This window comes from Dipodomys ordii, unplaced genomic scaffold, assembly GCF_000151885.1.
Source record: "Dipodomys ordii isolate 6190 unplaced genomic scaffold, Dord_2.0 Scaffold6, whole genome shotgun sequence".
Classification (NCBI taxonomy): Eukaryota; Metazoa; Chordata; class Mammalia; order Rodentia; family Heteromyidae; genus Dipodomys; species Dipodomys ordii.
The window spans coordinates 13562947-13581430 of record NW_012267222.1 but is presented as its reverse complement, the minus strand read 5'-3'; the positions used below and the strand labels follow the sequence as shown (position 1 = coordinate 13581430).

Genomic DNA, 18484 nt, shown 5'->3' with positions numbered 1-18484 from the left:
TCTCTTTAAGCCACATCATCCTCACCCTAAAAACAGCAGGCCAGGAGAGGAGCAAGGGGCTATGGGAGATGAGCTGCAGTACCCAGTATGAGTCTTCCACCTTCCCCTTGCTCCCTGCCCCACACCCTGTAAGCTACTCAGATGCCTGTCACGGCTGATAGGCTCACACTATTTTAATTTACTTCTTTTTTTTTTTTTTTGTTGGTTGTGGGGCTTGAACTCTGGGCCTGGGCCTGGGCACTGTCCCTGCGCTCTTCAGCTCAAGGCGAGCACTCGACCGCTTGAGCCACAGTGCCACTTCCGGTTTTCTAATGGTTTATTGGAGATAAGAGTCTCACAGACTTTTCTGCCCAGGCTGGCTTTGAACCATGATCCTCATATCTCAGCCTCCTCAGTAGCTAGGATTACAGGCGTGAGCCACCAGTGCCTGGCTTTAATTTACTTTTTAAAATAGTTTTATTGAGGTAAAACTTAGGCGCCGTATACAAATCAGTGAGTTTTGGTATATTCACAGAGCTACGCAGCCATCATCCCAATCTAACTTTAGAACATTTTTGTCACCCCAGAAATAAACACTGTGCCCAATGATAGCTCCTCCGCAGGCCTCCTTCCTCCCAGACCCACTCATCAAGTGCCTTTAGATTTGCCTTTTTGAACATCTTACAAAAATCGAATGGATCAACTTTTCTCCCAGAGTATAATGTTCTTAAACCCAAGAGACTTATTCAGAGTAGTTGGAAGAACCTGCAGCCTGAAGCACTTTTTTTTTTTTTTGGTGGTCGTGGGGCTTGAACTCTGGGCCTGGATGCTGTCCCTCAGCTCTTCAGCTCAAGGCAAGAGATCTACCACTTGAGCCACAGCACCACTTCTGGTTTTCTGATTGTTTATTGGAGATAAGAGTCTCACGGACTTTCCTGCCTAAGCTGACTTTGAACTGCGATCCTCACATCTCAGCCTCCTGAGTAGCTAGGATTACAGGCATGAGCCACCAACACCTGGCTACTGAAGCAGCTTCTTCTGAGTAGGAAGGTCGGCAGGTGCGGAGGCTGTGGGCCCGTCCCCTTCCATGCACGGGACAGCCTGTGATGTGGGTCTGGCTGGGGCTGAAAACTGTAGTATAATGACCTCAGGTCCCAGAAGGTGCTGCTCAGGGGGCTGCTCACGGGAGTGGGAAGCAAAGCAGTGTGGCCTCAGGAAGGGACTTTTGTGTGTGTGTGTGTATATATGTACATATGTATATGTGTGTGTATATATGTGTATATATATATGTACACATATATATGTACATATATACACACGTATATACACACATATATGTGTGTACATATATATATACACACACACACACACAATTGGGGTCACTTCATTTAGCTCCTGCTTGGCAGAGATATGATTGATGCAGGTAGAAGCCATTTCTGTCCCATGGCAAAGCCAGGTCTCCATGTAGAGTGAGCAAGACCATCCACTGCATGTGTGGGGAAAAAAGCCTCAAAACTTGTATCATTGTTCTTCCCCTTTGAAATTACACTTCCAGGCCATCTTTCTCAAGTCCATGTGTCACATGCCCACCCTTTGGAAATAAATAAGCCCATGTATGTATGAGTGTATCCGTAGGGATATGCTGCAAAAACACTGGAGACCTCTTGGAGTTAAGAAGTATTTTCAGAGCCGAGTACCCATGGCTCATGCCTGTAATCCCAGCTACTCAGGAGGCTGAAATCTGAGGATAGCAGTTCAAAGCCAGCCGAAAACTCAGTAAGACTCTTCTCTCCAATAACCACCAAAACGCTAAAAGTGAAGCTGTGACTCATGGTAGAGTGCCAACCCTGAAGGAAAAAGTCAAATGAGAACAAAAGGCCCTGCGTGCAAGCTCCCATACAAAACAACCAAAAGATTTTCAAAACTGTATGTATGCAAGCATTACCAAGCACCAGCTCCTGACTTCACACACCATGTGGTTTTGCTATGATTGCCATGAGGCTATGCTCAAAAGAAGTCCCCCTTGTCCATCCAAGATTCTTGTGGTCTCCACCAGCGCCTGGGTTTGTTGAGCCCACACCTGCACATAGCGCACTTAGCGCCCACTTGTGGTGGTGTTTACAAGTGACCATTGATAGCTGTGGGCGGTTTGCTTTCCTGCCTTCTTGGTCAGCACAGGGAACGGGTAAATCTCCAGGCTGGCTCTGCCAAGGTTTCCTCCCATCTGACATCAGCTTCAGCTTCCTCAGGATAAACCAACTCTCAGGGCCTGTCTCCCTGCCTTTCCCTGAGGTTGCTTATACCTGTGTGCCATCTGTAGGCTCCATGACGGTGGTGACGGTGAAGGCTGTGGCTGGGATGCTGGTCCTGTCCATTCAAGGGAACCTGCAGCTCGACTACCCCATCTTCTACGTGATGTTTGTGTGCATGGTGGCCACCGCCGTCTACCAAGCCGCGTGAGTTCCAGATCCTTTCCCTGTGGGACTCAGGTCTGTCCCATTCCCTGGGCCTGATTCTGGTTGCTTGTGAAGTGGCAGAGAAGGAAAAACAGGCAGGGTTTGGCATCCAGGGTGGGGAGAGGAGTAGCCAGGGGCTGGGCTGCTTCAAAATCAAGGTCCCAATGGATTTCACCCCCCCCACCCCCACCCCCAGCTTCAAAATGTGAGTATTGCCAGGCATCTGTGGCTCACGCCTGTAATCCTAGCTACTCAGGAGGCTGAGATCCGAGAATCATGGATCAAAGGCAGCCAAGGCAAGAAAGTTCGTGAGACTCTTATCTCCAATTAACCAACAGAAAACCAGAAGTGGCACTGTGGCTTAAGTGATAGAGTACTCACCTTGAGTTGAAGAATTGAGGGACAGCACACAAGCCCAGAGTTCAAGCCCCATGACTCACATACACAAAAAAATGTGAGCATTGGGCAGGTGCCAGTAGTTCACGTGTGCAATCTTAGCTGCTCAAGAGGCTGAAATCTGAGGATTGTGGTTTGAAGCCGACTTGGATAGGGAAGTCCAAGAGACTCTTATCTCCAATTAACCAGTAAAAAGCCAGAAATGGAGGTATGGATCAAATGGGAGCGCACCAGCCTTTAGTGAAAAAGCTAAGGGGCTACCCTGAATTCAAGTCCTTGTACTGGGGTGGGAAGGGAATAAAAGTGAGAGGTGTATGCTCAGGGGGTAGCCTTCCTTCCTAGTGTCTCTCAGGAGACATCTGTCCAGCTCGGTGGCTTCTACAGCTTTGCCCTCTGAGAGGCACTTGCTTATCTACTCACGAAATCTCCCCCGAATCTCCCCATCAGAAGAGTGCATGCTTGCTTCTCTCTCTAAGCATGATTGGAGAGTAAAACAAGCTGACCTGAGGGCAGGACCTGTGTGTGCTCACAGCTGAGCCCAGCACCTGGCTGAGGGGCAGGAAGACAGCAGCCCTTCTAGGAATAATGCAGGTGGCAGCCTGCATAGGTGCAAAGGACTTGGGTGGGGTGTGAGGCCAAGCCAGCCTGGAAGGTCGGGCTTGGCTCAGCATCCAGCATCCTTGGGGGTTGGAGGCTCTGGGCTGAAGTTCCTCGAGGGGCTCATCTGTACATCCAGTCCCCATAGCACCCTGTGGAGGAAGAGGACATCGTCCCCATAGCTGCATATGGGGAACTGAGCCAGAGGCCGAGGCTGGGAAGTGGCAGAGCTGAACCCAGGTGCTGGCTCCTGGCCACGCCCCTCTCACGCCCCTCACTGCTCAGCCCCTCTCCTCAGTTCTCCTGAGAGTCACAGGAGACTCGCGCAGCCCAGCAGGGCTCTTGTGATGATGGTTTGTCACAACTTGCGGCAATCAGGGACAAGACAGTAATGGACACCAGATGGAGGAATTGAGGTTTGAGGCACCAGGGGCCTGACGTCTTCCAGCAGCCTCGGGTGTCCTGTGTCTACTCTACAAGGTATTTATTGAGTAGGGTACAAGGGCGTACATGCAGATTGAGGTCACATGTCCTTGAAGTCAACAAGCACTAATCAAGTGGTATATTCCCACTCAAGTGACAAATAACTTATCTTCAGAAGCAGGTGTAAGCAGTAAATGACTTAGCAAGTAGCATAGATTTTTGTCTATCCGCAAGTTCCCAGAAAACTTGGTGTGGAAATTCCCTCCAAGCCAGGACTGGTTGACCTTTTTGGGAAACTCTCAGCGTTCTAAGAGTTTATGTTGGGAGGAGGCCTTCCATCCTCCCAATCCTTTTGGGTCTCACAGCTCAGCTTTTGGAGGCACTCACAGTAGTTGTTATTACTGCTCTGTGGACTGTTTGTTTGTTTTTTTGTGTATGCCAGTCCTGAGACTTGAATTCAGGACCTCGTGCCTTCGCTTGGTGTTTTCACTCAAGGCTAGTGCTTTACCACTTGGGCCATAGCTCTCCTTCTAGCTTTTTACTGGTTAATTGGAGATCTCATAGACTTTTCTTCCTCTTTCTTTTTCTTTCTCACAGATTTTTCTTCCTGTACTGGCTTCAAACCATAATCCTCAGCTCTCGGCCTCCTAAGTAGCTAGGATCACGGGTATGGGCCACCAGTACCCAACTTCCTATTGACTATTATTCGTTTTAGTACTGGGACAAAATTGCAGACATACTTGGGAGCCCTGCCAAGTACACAGTTCTGTGTAGAGTTCTGGGTTCACTCAGGAGACCAGGGGGCCTGCTACCTCCTAGAAACTTCTCATCTCCCAATCATCCATCCTTGGCTCACAGGGCTCTGGTCTTTGTCCTCAAAAGAGACTTGTGGTCCTGCAGCTGGGGGCACAATAAATCCATAAAGAGACAAAGTGAGCAGCTATGAAGTATCAAGCTGAATGCCACCTGGAGAAGGGCAAAGAATCTGTTCCCACATTAAGGTAGTTTCCATCATGCCTGCAGAGATTAGAAATTATTTTCATCTTCTTTTTCCTTTTTTTTGTCAGTCATGGGGATTGAACTCTGGGCCTGGGCGCTGTTCCTCAGTTCTTCAGCTCAAAGTAAGCGTTCTACCACTTGAGCCACAGCGCCACTTCCTGTTTTCTAGATGTACCTGCCCAGGCTGGCTTTGAAACGAGATCCTTAGATCTCAGCCTCCTGAGTAGCTAGGATTATAGGCGTGAGCTGCTGGTGCCCAGCTTTCTTTTTCCAAATTTTTTTTGGGGGTTCCGGTCGTGGGGCCTGAACTCTGGGCCTGGGCACTGTCCCTTAGCTCTTCAGCTCAAGGCTAGCACTCTACCACTTGAGCCACAGCGCCACTTCCAGCTTTTTGCTTATGTGGTGCTGAGGAATCAAACCCGGGGCCTCATGGATGCAAGGCAAGTGCTCTACCACTGAGCCACCTTCCCAGCCCCATCTTTCTCCAATTTTTATTGCAGTGATCACATTATTTTTTAATTAGGCAGATCATGTTTTAAGGAAGTAATCACAATGGTGGGCCAGGTAGAAATAAGAGAATGTCTGGATTGTGAGCCAGACCCAGGAGTGGCTGTATTTAGTGGGCTGAGGGTCCAGGGAGAGGAGAAGAGCATTCAGGGGGTCAGAGCCATGTGATTGAAGGCAGGTGTGGGGAGGGCAGGTGGAACCCAGACCTCAGGTGCTCAGTACCCTGTAAACAAGACAAAAACGTCTTATAAAACCAGGAACCACCTTTGTGCCTCCACTTCACACTGCAAGCCAAGCCCATCTTTGTGGCTTTCCCCTCAGCCTTCTGCTGTCCCCACAGCCCATTGACCTGAGCACTGTGTGTTGCATGTTGCAGGTTTCTAAGTCAAGCCTCACAGATCTATGACTCTTCCCTGATTGCCAGCGTGGGCTACATCCTGTCCACCACCGTGGCCATCACAGCCGGTAAGGGTGGCAGGTCACTGGATTTCCGTCTTCTGCCTTAGCAGTAGGACCTTGTGCCCCAGGTGAGGGGTGGGGTCTGCCTCTGTCCTTTGGCCCACTCTACTGCCTGGTTCTGCTGATTCATGGAGAGGATGCAGGACTTAAGGCCTGAGAGATTCGGGCTTGCTTCCCAGCACTGGTGCATACTAGCTGTATGGCTCTGGGAAAGTTCCTTCACCTCTTTGAGCCTTGATTCCACATTCCTAAGACGGGAGTAATAACTGGCGATGTGTACAATCCAAATGTCCCCTGCTTTATACGGTTTCTGGATCCTGGGCAAAGTTTCTCCAGCAATTTTGGTCATTATCTGCTAGCTCCACAGCCTCTACTAGCCGAATGACCACGAGTCATTCTATGTCATTTTTCTATATAGAAAGTACCTGAAGCATGAGCCACTTGCAGGTGCTCAGTAGGTGATCAGTGGTAGTCAGTCCCCAGTCTTCTACCCCACCCCACCCCAAGAGTGTTGATTTTTGTATTTTTTTTAAGTTTCTTTCTGAAATGACTTCAGAGGCTATAAGCATATCATTATGTTTGTTGCATTTGGTTGTTTATCTATTTATTCCTTTGTTTATGGAAGCTCACTATGTTGCCCAGGCTAGATTTGAACTTCTAGGCTCCTGTGAGCCTCCTGTCTCAGCCTCCAGAGTATCTGGAGCTACAGGCACCTGCCACCTTGTTTCTTAAATGACAATGAGTGAAAATCTCCTGAGTAAAGGTTTGATCAGATCTCAGGCATCTCAAGAGGCCTGGCTTGTGACACTGAGTGCTCAGGTGGTGGTGTTCTGTTCTTGTCCTCAGGAAGGACAACTGTTCCACATGGCCCCCCAGGGCTGTGCTGGGCGCAGCGCCAGGGCTCAAGGGGGACACTGACCCAGGCAGCTGGAAGCTAAACTAAGTCATGAACAAGAGCCTTGATCAGGAAAGAGCTAGCCGCTAGTGGCTCATGCTTGTAATCTTAGCTACTCTGGAGGCTGAGATCTGAGGATCACAGTTCAAAGCCAACCTGGGCAGGAAAGTCCTTGAAACTCTTTTATCTCCAGCTAACCACCCAAAAACCAGAAGTGGAGCTATGGCTCAAAGTGGTAGTACGCTAGCTTTGAGCAAAGGGACAGTACCCAGGCCCTGAGTTCAAGCCCCACAACTGACTGAAAGAAAGAAATATAAAAAGATGTAGACAAGAGGAGCCTAAGGTGAGGCGTGGGAGCCTGCCTGTCCCTCCAAATGGTTTTCAGTCTGTCCTTCTCATGTTCTACTGTCATACTACATTTGGTCAGTGGTTCCCTGCAGGGAAGAACGTAGCCGAAGCCTAGTGGGCCTGGCGAGCCAGTGACCTGGAAACTGCTCACCCACCTTCTCTGTTCCTTGCTGCACAGGCGCCATCTTTTACCTGGACTTCATTGGGGAGGATGTGCTGCACATCTGCATGTTTGCCCTGGGGTGAGTCCTGCCTGCCTGCCTGGTCCTGGTGCTCGAGCCAGCTGGGGACAGGTGTGGAGAATTAATACCAGCTATTCCCTCTCCCTGTATCACTAGAGGCGGCTGGGGGGCTGTGTCCCCAGAGGTACACACCGTGCTCCCACCTCGCATCGCTTTTGAGGCTTTAATCTCCTTGTCATTTCTTTTTTTTTTTTTTGGTCCGGGTTGTGGGGCCTGAACTCTGGGCCTGAGCACTCTCCCTCAGCTCTTCAGCTCAAGGCTAGTGCTCTACCACTTGAGCCACAGCGCCAATTCCGCCTTTTTTTTTTTGCTTATGTGGTGCTGAGGAATCGAACCCAGGGCCTCAGGCATGCAAGGCAAGAGCTCTACCACTGAGCCAACTTCCCAGCCCCTCCTTGTCATTTCTAAAACACCTCATTTAGACACATTGCCTAAGACTCCGACATCTTATAAACACTAAGAAGAGTGATTATATCCCACATGGATGGGAGAGACCCCATTCCAATCTGCAGTGTGGTCGTGCGAGGAACAATTTGTCAGCATGAATGAAAAATTTAAAGGAGCTTCTTCTTGATCTCCATTAAATTGACTATAATCAATCCTACTTACAATCATTTGGCTTGAAAAAACATTGATGCTACCGCATTTATGGATGAGGTTATTTATGAACCTTTAACTCAGTTGCGTACATTCACAATCAGAATCAACCTAAATAGAACACAGGATAAATCAGCTGTGGGACGCGAACGTCATGAAAAATGCCATGCCACCATTTTGAAAAATGGAAGCTGGCCTGTAGATAGTGACAGAACCATGTCCAGGATACATTAAATGAGAAAAGTTACAAGCATCTTGCTAACATGTGGCCGATGCACTGATCCAGAAATCCTACTTCTTTCTGCCTTCTTACACAAAAGAATTGAGTGTGTGCACTGACAAAAGGACTCAGACACGAGTATTTATAATAGATTTGTGTATAATGGCCCAAATTTGAAGCAACCTAAATATCAATAAAACAATGAAAAAAATAGAATATTCAGACAATGGATTCTGTACAACAATTAGAACTAATCAACTACTTAGGCCAAGCTGAGCTCCATGGGAAAACCCTGGCTGTACAACAACAGATACCCTTATGTAAAATTTACCTCATAAACCAGGTGCCGATGGCTCACACTAATAATCCTAGCTATTTAGGAGGCTGAGATCTGAGGATCATGGTTCAAAGCCAGCCTGGGCAGGAATGTCCGTGAGACTCTTATCTCCAATTAACTACCAGAAAACCAGTGGTGCTGTGGTTCAAGTGGTAGAGTGCTAGCCTTGAGCTGAAGAGTGCAGGGACAGCACCCAGGCCTAGAGTTCAAGCCTCACAACTGAAAAAAAAAATTACTTTATAATTTGAGACCAGACAAATCTAACCTGTGATGAAAAAAATCAGGTAGGTCTCCCTCCCAGTGGCCTGGCATGAATTAGGACACAATGAGACAACCTTCTGGGGAGGTGGTTACAAATGTGGAAACACAAAGGGCTGGGAATGTGGCTTAATGGTAAAGCGCTTGCCTAGCATGCATAAAGCCCTGGGTTCTATTCCTTAGTACCATATAAACAGAAAAGGCTGGAGTTGTGCTGTGGCTCAAATGGTAGAGTGCTAGCCTTGAGCAAAAAAGAAGCGCAGGGACAGTACCCTGGCTCTGAGTTCAAGACCTAGGACTGGCACACAAAGTGGAAACACAAGCAAAATGTATCCATCTATGCACTTAAATTTTTTACTTTGTGTGTGTGTGTGTTTGCCAGTCCTGACCTTTGAACTCAGGTCCCCGTGAGTTCCTTGCTCAAGGCTAATGCTTTACCACTTGAGCCACACCTCCACCTGTTTTTTTTGTTTTGCTGTGGTTTAGTTTATTGGAGATAAGAGTCTCACAAACTTTTCTGCCAAGGCTGGCTTTAAACCACAATCCTCAGATCTCAGCCTCCTGCATAGCTAGGATAACAGGCGTGAGCCCAGCAATCTTTACATTTTTTTACATATAAATTATACCTCAGTTTTTGGATGCTTTCTTGTTTATATAAGGCAAAGGAAAACAAAAACAAAAAATAATCTGAAAGAAGGAAAACTGGATGGGGGCTTTTCAAGTTTTACTTATTTATACTTCTGCAGTGATTGAATTTATTTATTCATTTATTTATTTAGGTGGTCGTGTGGGATGAACACTGGTTTTTTTTTTTGGTCAGGTTGTGGGGCCTGAACTCTGGGCCTGGGCGCTGTTCCTCAGCTCTTCAGCTCAAGGCTAGCACTCTACCACTTGAGCCACAGCACCACTTCTGGCTTTTTTCTTTTTTTTGCTTATGCGGTGCTGAAGAATCGAACCCAGGGCCTCATGAATGCAAGGCAAGTGCTCTACCACTGAGCCACCTTCCCGGCCCCTTATTTAGCTTCTTGTATTGGGGCTTGAACTCAGGGCTTCAAACTTGTTTATATTGCTCTACCTCTTGAGCCAGGGCTCTAGTCCAGTCTTTTGCTGGCTAATTAAGACAGGGAATCTTTTGTCCTTTTTCTGCCCAGCCTGGCTTCAACCTCGATCCCCTAGATCTCAGCCTCCTGAATAGCTTTAATTACAGATGTGAACCACCGTTACCTGAATTTAAAAAAACAAACAAGCCATTTTTAATTTAAATCAAACATTTTTCAAGGTGATATTGAAAACACTGCCGGAGTAGATGTGGAAGAACTTTGAGCCCTTGACCTCAGAATCTTACTCATTCTGCTCACAGGTCTGAGGACTACAGGTGGGGTCTGTTACCCCCTAGTATCCACTGCCCGCTGGCCTCAGGTCCTATAGGGTCTCAGGGCTGCCCCAACCCTCCCCCCCTTTTGTTTTTTAACTTGTCCCTTCCCCCTGTGGCTGCAAATCCCCTTTCCTTCTTCCTGGCCTTATTTCTTTCCCTCTCTTATCCACCTCTGTATCTCAGGTGTCTCATCGCCTTCTTGGGTGTCTTCCTGATCACACGGAACAGGAAGAAGGCCATTCCATTTGAGCCCTATATTTCCATGGACGCCATGCCAGGTAATGTTAAAACCCCACATGCCCAGCTGGCGGCCCAAGTACAATGACTGCCACTTCCAGTTGTCATGGAGACAGGGGGCGGGGCATGATGTGGGAAAGATGTGCCTCGCTGCTGTGGTGTGATCCCGTCTCTCTCCCTGTCCTTTTTCTTGTTTTTGAATTTCATTGTGCAAAAGAGGAGGCAATGGCTGAGGCACCTCGGTTGGTTTTGAGCACCTCTTGCCAGTTCCTATGTCTGTCTCGGGATCTTTTAAAGAACATCCTGGTTCACACTGGATGTGCTGTAATCTCCCCAGCAGGCTGAGTGGCTGCAAATGGAAAACTCCAGTCATCTGGTACAATGGGTGAAATTCAAACAAGATAACCTCACTCCCTGATCCCACCAAGGGAGTGGGTTGTTCTAATTATCCAGGGAGTTAAGGGCTCACACTGAAGAGCACCAGCTCAGATGCTTTTAAGCCCCAACAGTGACAGTAAGAAAGTAAAGCTGTCTGCCCCAGTTTGGTGTGAGATGGAGACAGGTCCCACTAGAGAATGTCTGGCCAGCCTGAAAGGTACACGGATCTCCAGGCACTGGTGGCTCACACCTGTAACCGTAGCTGCTCAGGAGGCTGAGGTGTAAAGAATCCCAGTTTGAAACCAACCCAGGCAGGAAAGTCCCTGAGACATTCATCTCCAGTTAACCACCAAAAAAAAAAAAGGAAGTGGCAATGTGGTTCAAAGTGGTAGAGTGCTAGCCTTGGGCCAAAGAGCTCAGGAATGGTGCCCAGGCCCTGAGCTTAAACCCTACAACAGATAGATAAATAAATAAATAAATAAATAAGATGCAGATCAGGAAAGACCAGCCCAGTCCCCGGCTGGGTCTGCCAAGGTCAGTTTCTACAGATCACCAGTGATCGCGCAAAATTCATCTTTATTTTAAATATGTAAGACAAAACTCTTTCCCAAAAGTAATCACTCAGTCTTCATTGATCCCATCTAAAGCTGGAAATACAAATACGTGGACGACACAGTTGTGCAGGACTCAGGAGCAGCTCCCGGCTGCAGTGGCAGAAGGCAAGCGTGTTCTTGGGATTGACCGAGGTGCTCTCGTATTAGATGGCCTCCACAGTGGTAGCTTATTATCCCCTTTTTACAGTATCTCCTCCTCCTCTTGTGCCGGTAAGCTATTGTCTGTCCTTGCTGTGAGCAGCCTGCCTGACTGTAACAACTCCTTAAGTCTTTTCATTTGGCCCAATTTATTCAAATGCTGGATAAACCCAACACGAATGAGGCTTGGCCTAGGAGTGAAAGGGCCTGGGCTGTAGTGCATGGACGTCGTCTGAACATCTAATCTGGCTGCTGAGATGCCTTTTCTGCTTACTTCCTTGTTTCTCGGCTGTGTTCCGGAATAGATGAGGGCGCTGGATAGCTGAATTCCAGATAGGTGAGGTGTCAACTCTGTGTGTGCAAGTATGTGTACGTATATGTGCTTTTGTGTGTGTTTATCAACTGTGTGTATCTATACAAATATCTGTATATATGTCCACATATATACAGACCTGTTTTCTAGTGGCCAATAGAAGGTAACCTCAGGTAATCTTAGACACCAACATGCTGTGGCCTGTTTGTGAGTGTGGCTCTTGGTTTTCTTGTTGTACCTTTAGACCAGTGGGAAAGGACATCTAGAAATCTAGAGGCCCTGCCCTGTGGTGGTGGTGGTTGTCAGGACACTTCTGAATAAATAGGTATCCTGTACCGTGACGAGCGTGCGTGGACTTGGAGTTCAGATGACCTGGGTTCAAATCCCAGCTCTGCCACCTGCTCGCTGTGCGACCTCCCAAGGCCGCTCATCCTCATCCTAAATTGTAATTCCTTCTTTCAAGCTCTTGCACAGTGTCTGGGACCTGGTAGATGCCTGGTTAAATCTGATTGCACTTCCTTTTTGCTTAAAAAAATAAAAACTTGGAACATTTTCAACATCGATCTGTTTGACCTGGTGCCAGGCGGCACGTGCAGAAGAAAAGCATTGGGCTCTGAGCTTAGAGCATTCTTGCAGTCCTTTTGGTTTCCCTGGTCATGCCTGAACTGACCAGTGTCTGCCTACATTGGTATCACCAGGACTGACCAGTAGCTGCTTTTCATGAGGTCTTCAGAGTTTCCAAATTCACATGCAGCAATTCAGAGGTTTGCGTCGGAAGCCTTCTTAAACACAAGCAAGAGAAAAGCAGCCTCCCCATCCATCTCCAGCTGCCTGGCCCTTGCTGGCTCTGCTGCTCTCCACCTGAGTAGAGTCATTTCACAGAACCCCAGCTGCAGCCAAGGCCACTCTGACTGGGATGGCTCACCACACACAGGGCCGTTCTGTTGTCAGGCTCAGCACAGGTCACACCTGAACATTGTCCAAGTCCCAAGAAAGAGCAGCCATCTCTCACTTTGGCTTACGTGGAGATGGCTGCTGCTTTTCCAGCCTCAGCTTGAGTCTATTGAATCTTCTAGAGAAAGACTTAAGATTCCAGGTACCAACCAACGAGGCACAAGTGGCTGATGCCTACAATCCTAGCTACTCGGAAGGCTGAGATCTGAGAATCAAGGTTCAAAGCTGGTTTGGGCAGACAAACTGGAGAGATTCATCTCCATTTAACCACCAAAATCTGGACTGGAAGCATGGCTTAAGTGGTGGAGTGCCAGCTGTGAACAAAATAGCCCAGTAAGCACTTAAAAGTCCTGAGTTCAGTCCCAGTACTGGCAAGAAAAAAGATCCAGGTACAAAAGAATCCTTGCTTTCTGACAGCAGCAAACCCAAAGTATAGCTTCACCTCATTGAACCCTGTCCCACATCCCAGACCAAGCCCAAATCCCATCCCAAGTCACCCCTCATCATGTTCCCCATGGCTCCAAGGGCTGTATGTCATTGCAGTGAGCTGGGAACACCACCTCTGACAGGCTCCAGAGTATTCTTAGCAGTCTTTGGTCAGAGAATAATGACAAAATGACAACACTTGGTCATGATATCTTCCACCTTGTCTCCTATACCCATCCTCAAATTCTTAAGCACAGACTGTGTGTGTGTGTGTGTGTGCGAGCGCGTGCGTGTGTGTGTGCGCGCGCGTCTGTGTGTGTGTGCGTGTGTGTGCATGTGTGTGTGTGTATGTGTGTGTGTGTGTGTGTGTTATTGGTGTTTGAACTCAGGGCCTCACATTTCTTAGGCAGGCCCTCTACCACTTATGCCACACCCTAGTCCAATCATAGACAGGCCTGGGCTCTGTCCCTCAGCTTTTTGGCTCAAGGCTCACGTTCTTCCACTGAGTCACAGTTCCAGTTCCAACTTTTTGGTGGCTGCTTGTTGATAAGAGTCCTATGGACTTTCCTGCCCTGGCTGGCTTTGAACTGCAATCCTCAGATCTCAGCCTCCTGAGTAGCAAGGATTACAGGAGTCAGCCACCGGTGCCTGGCTCCACAGACACTTACACTGTGGCCTTCAGTTAACTTCCAGCTGAGTCTTGTGCCACATGGAGACACGGGGCCTTCCCCAAATGGATCTTCCCACCCCACTGTAGCACGCATGAGAGCACAGACTGGCATTGCATCCCAGCTGCCTCTGCTGTGTGACCTTGGCCCTCTGTGAATCTCTGAGGAGTTTCATCTGGTTGGTTGGTTTGGAGGGAGGGTTGTTTTTGTTAGTGTTGCCGGGGATGGAGCCCAGGGCAAGTGCATGTAGGCAAGCACTCTACCACTGGGCTATGCCCCCAGCCCTTCTAGATCTCTCTCTCTCTCTCTCTCTCTCTTTTGATAGTCCTGTGACTTGAACTTAGGGCATAGGCCCTATCCCTGACCTCATTTGTTCAATAGTGTCTACCACTTGAACCATAGCTCCACTTCCAACTTTTTGGTGGTTAATTGGGAATAAGAGTCTCACAGATTTCCATGCCCAGTGTGATTTTGAACTATAATCCTTAGATCTCAGCCTTCTGAGTAGCTAAGATTTTCCAGGTATGTGCCACTAGCTCCAGCTCTGAATCTCTGTTTTCTTAACCAGAAAATGGGGATGGTGACACAAGGTTAGCTTGGGGATTGAGTGCAAGTGTGTAAAGAGGCATTCCAGTTCAGTCTACAAGCTGCAGAGTTTAAGCTTCCAGAAGTGGAGTCCTGGTACAGGCTACACTGGGTGATGTCTGCTATGTTACCCTCCGGCTGCCTCATTCTCCTCAATGATCATGTGAGCAAGATCACACCTCACCCAAAGGTGGACCAGGGATGTTCATGTTAAAGGTCAAGGCTTCTCTCTGAGCACGTTGCTCAGGTTTCCTGACTACAAAAGTCACCTTCCTTTCTCCACAGCATAAACCTTTCAGATCCTGAGTTATTCCATAGTAAAGCATTGGCATCTACCACATCCCAAAGCACAGTGCCCCTTTCATTCTACCCAGGGGTCCAAACATACATTCCCATTTCATCCTGGCTGGTCTGCGTGCCTATCTCCTGGAGATGTATCCCTGTTGCTTAGCGACTGTAAAATTTCTAGGAACTAGTTATAGATGTTCTCTTTTCAATCCGAAGCATCCAGGAAATTGATAGTGCACGTGATCAGCCCCCAAGCTCTGATTGATCCATGACAAAATAGAGGAAAGTGTAGCCTCTTGGCTTCCTTCACAGATAATGACCCATTGGGAAATGGATTTCATTTCAGGTATGCAAAGCATGCACGACAAAGGGATGACCGTCCAGCCTGACCTCAAAGCTTCTTTTTCCTATGGGGCCCTGGAAAACAACGACAGCATTTCTGAGATCTACGCTCCTGCCACACTGCCAGTCATGCAAGAAGAACATGGCTCCAGGAGCACCCCTGTTCCCTACCGGGTCCTGGAGCACACCAAGAAGGAATGAACCACCATGAGCCCAGCTCTCCTTCCCTTGGTTTCTAACTGGCTGGGCCAGCCCAATAATAGGTCTCCCCTTTCATTCTTGACCTTCAGACTTGCCTTTCAAGTCAGGTTTTTCAACCAAGAACTCTGCGGAAGGAGGTCTTGGGAAATCTTTGTCCCTGGCAAAAGATGTGTTAACTTGGTCTTGGAAATTTCAAATGGGGAGAAGGAAGGCAGTCTGAAAGTGGCAGGTGTCGCAGCCCTGATGGGGTTTGAAGCTGTGAGGTTGCCGAGCCTCCCAGGCTAAAGGTTGCCATGGTCTTGAGAGCTGAGGCCAGGTGGAGATCCTCAACTCCAGAGGAAGACTACAGACCTCCACTGCCGCCATCTTCCTCCACCTCACATGCATGCCTGTCTCCACCTGTGTCATCCACAATCCCGTGTCCACGCTATCTTCTCCCCGCCCTTTGCCTGGCACTGTGGGCCAACGCTGAGCGGGATGTGCAATCACTGGCCGCTTGGCAGTGAGCATCTGCCTCCCAGGGAAGACATGTGCAGTGTGTTTTTATTGGTTCTACCCTGAAAACTAACTTGGCTCTGGCCCTGTGAGAACTACTTGATTACTCCCCTCCCCAGAAGGAAGTTAGGAGAAGGGAAGAATAAGAGAGGTTCCCTGTAGGCCCTTTCCATCTTGTCCATTCCTCTCTATTTTTTTTTGAGATAGGGTCTCTCTCATGCCAACCTGGAGCTCTCTGTGTAGCCTAGGTTGGCCTCAAACTTATGATCCTCCTGTCTCAGCCTCCTGAGTGCTGGTGTGGACCACCATATTTGGCTTTTCTGTCCATTCTTTACCAAAGGGTCCACAGATGCTCCGGCTGTTTGCTGAGTCACATTTTCTTTTGGGAAGAGCCTGGGGTGCTTGCTTCAGAAACAGCTCACTCACTTCCCATCCTTGAGCATCCCCTTTACAAACTTACACAAACCAAACGAGCCACGGGTTCATTTTGCTGGAATCGGCGGAGATTGTCAGCCTCCTCGGCTCCAACACACGGTGCCCGTGTGTGTGCCCAGCATTGTCTTCCTCTAGACTGATGGTATGTTTTGGGAGATGGCAGGTAAAGGTTTGCAAACTTTATACATACAGTTCCTCCCTCTCGGGAGTTTATTTAGAATGCAGATTTCTCACCCTAACTGTAGAGATGAGGCCTAGGAGGACAGGGCTGCAGCCTAGGAATCTGCATTCTTAACTAGCAGGCATCCCAAGATCTCACCCCGGTCAGAAGCCTACTAAAGGAAAAACATAGCCACCAAAACCCCAAGAGGCCCACCCACCCCTGCCAGAAAGTTAAAGTCCCCCATTCTATGTCCTCTGGATCCTCTGGGCAAGTCGAACAGACCTATGGGACCTGTGGCATTTCTCCACTCACCTCAGAGCCACGCCCCCTGCTTCCCTAGGTAGTCTGTATATATACTAGGCCAGACAACAGTGTTAACAGCCCAGTGTCCGCGTAAGTCTCTCATCTTCATGCCTTGCACTCTATACCGACTCCTTACCTGACTCCAGATCTCTGCCATCTGCTACCTGTGATGCCTACTTCCATATCTTCTCTTAACCACTTTTGTATTTTGTCCTCTGTTGCCTAAGAAAGCAATGGACAATGATTGCCCCTCTTAGGATGGGTTATCACTTATTACTATGTGTTAAGAAATTGGAGGGTAAAACTCAAACCTATGATATGGCTCCCTAGCTCCAGGCGAAGCACAGATACCCAGAAATCTCCTGCAGGGTGGGCTACCATAGGTGTGAAGTATAAGAGTGGAGAAAAAAGGACAGCACTGGAGGTCCTGCCAAAGGCTGGGCGCTGAGCCTATTCACAGACATTGGCAAATGTGAAGATCTGAGCAAAGCAGAGAATAGGGTGATCACATAGGTGTGTGCATGAGTGTGCACTCGTGAGCACACACACACAGCAGAGGGACCAGCATTAGGAAAGGCACCAAGATAGGACAGAAAGAGTGGTAGAAGCCAAACCACAGAGCGGCTTAGATACCTGGCAGCGTTTAAAGTGGAGTGTATAAGGCGTAGGAGCCCGCATGGTTCATGCGGAAGAGATGACAGGATCAGCCCCTGTTGGAAAGGAGCTCTTGTGGGGGAAAAAATGAGTTATGAGGTGCCTCTCATGGTCAAGCTCCAAGCCTAGGATTGAATCAGGTTGTGCTGCTATTCAGCTACTCATTTCTCTAGTGATTTTTTCCCCCTAAGACTGAAGAGAGGGGAGGGAGGGCAAAAACAAGATGAGCAGGGACATTTTAGCTGTGTTAACCCTGGTGGCCAGTAGTAGTGATGGGACAATTTCTGCTCGCAGCCTTCCTGAGCCCTTTCCTGGGTTGCTGTGGGCATGTGGCTTTGGCCAGCTGAGTGGGCAGCCCCGCCCTGCACTGTAACTTCAGGCATGCTGCAGATCAAGGGGACCACAGCACCCAGGAACCGCCACTGGCTAGGGCAGCTTACCTGCCTTCAGGTTGGGGACAGAGGCTTCATCCTGCAGAGCTGTACCACCAAGAGCTGAGCACAAGGCTGGGTGACAGTCCCCAAAGTGGAGGTTGGGCAGGTCTCTAGGGTGTCCAGGGAATAGCTGAGAGCTAGATCCACAGAGTTCAGACTGGCTTAATTTTCCTGGCCTTTGACCCCAGGCATACATGGAGAGTCTTAACTCATGACAAGACAGCATGAGCTGTGAGGACTATGGAAGGACAGTGTCACACACCCTGATCCTCGGCCCAGGTACCCAAGCCATCTCAAATACTCCAAGCAGTGTAAAATGGAAAGTCTCCACCTCAGAGTCATCAGACTTAGGTTCAACTTTAATTGTTCTCTGGTCTTCCACCCCAGCAGCTCTTCTTGTTTTATATCCTAGGATTCTGGGTTTTCAAATTAGAACATTAGACATTAGAATTAGTGTAGGCAGGGGCAGGGCACCAGCCTCCCCCCCAACAAGCAACTCCCCCCCCCCAGGAAGCTGCAGCCTGATGGTGCCCTCTGTAAGCTTTGGGCTACTCAGGGAAGAGCTCAGTGTGGAATCCAATGCTGGGTAAGGAGAGGAGGCCTGGCGTCGCCATTGCTCTCCCAATGGAATCAGCCAGCTTCAGGACCCTATGCAGATGGGCATTCTGTGGACACGGCCATCCCCAGCCTGGTAACTTGGTGAACTCCAAATCTGGTTCAGTGCAAGCTGACAGACAAGAGTGGTTTGTGTGTTTCTCTGAGAAGCTG

General features: G+C 48.6%; 1 protein-coding gene across 1 annotated transcript in view; it reads left to right on the top strand.

The window, feature by feature from the left end:
* The window catches only part of Nipal3 (NIPA-like domain containing 3), a 34152-nt gene extending 15957 nt beyond the window's left edge, over window positions 1-18195 (top strand). The window contains exons 7-11 of the mRNA XM_013035336.1: window positions 2300-2435; window positions 5734-5822; window positions 7238-7301; window positions 10272-10366; window positions 15036-18195. Coding sequence (XP_012890790.1) covers window positions 2300-2435; window positions 5734-5822; window positions 7238-7301; window positions 10272-10366; window positions 15036-15232 — 581 coding nt within the window. The 3' untranslated portion in view covers window positions 15233-18195. The remainder of the gene's footprint in view (window positions 1-2299; window positions 2436-5733; window positions 5823-7237; window positions 7302-10271; window positions 10367-15035) is intronic.
* The last annotated feature ends 289 nt before the right edge of the window (window positions 18196-18484 follow it).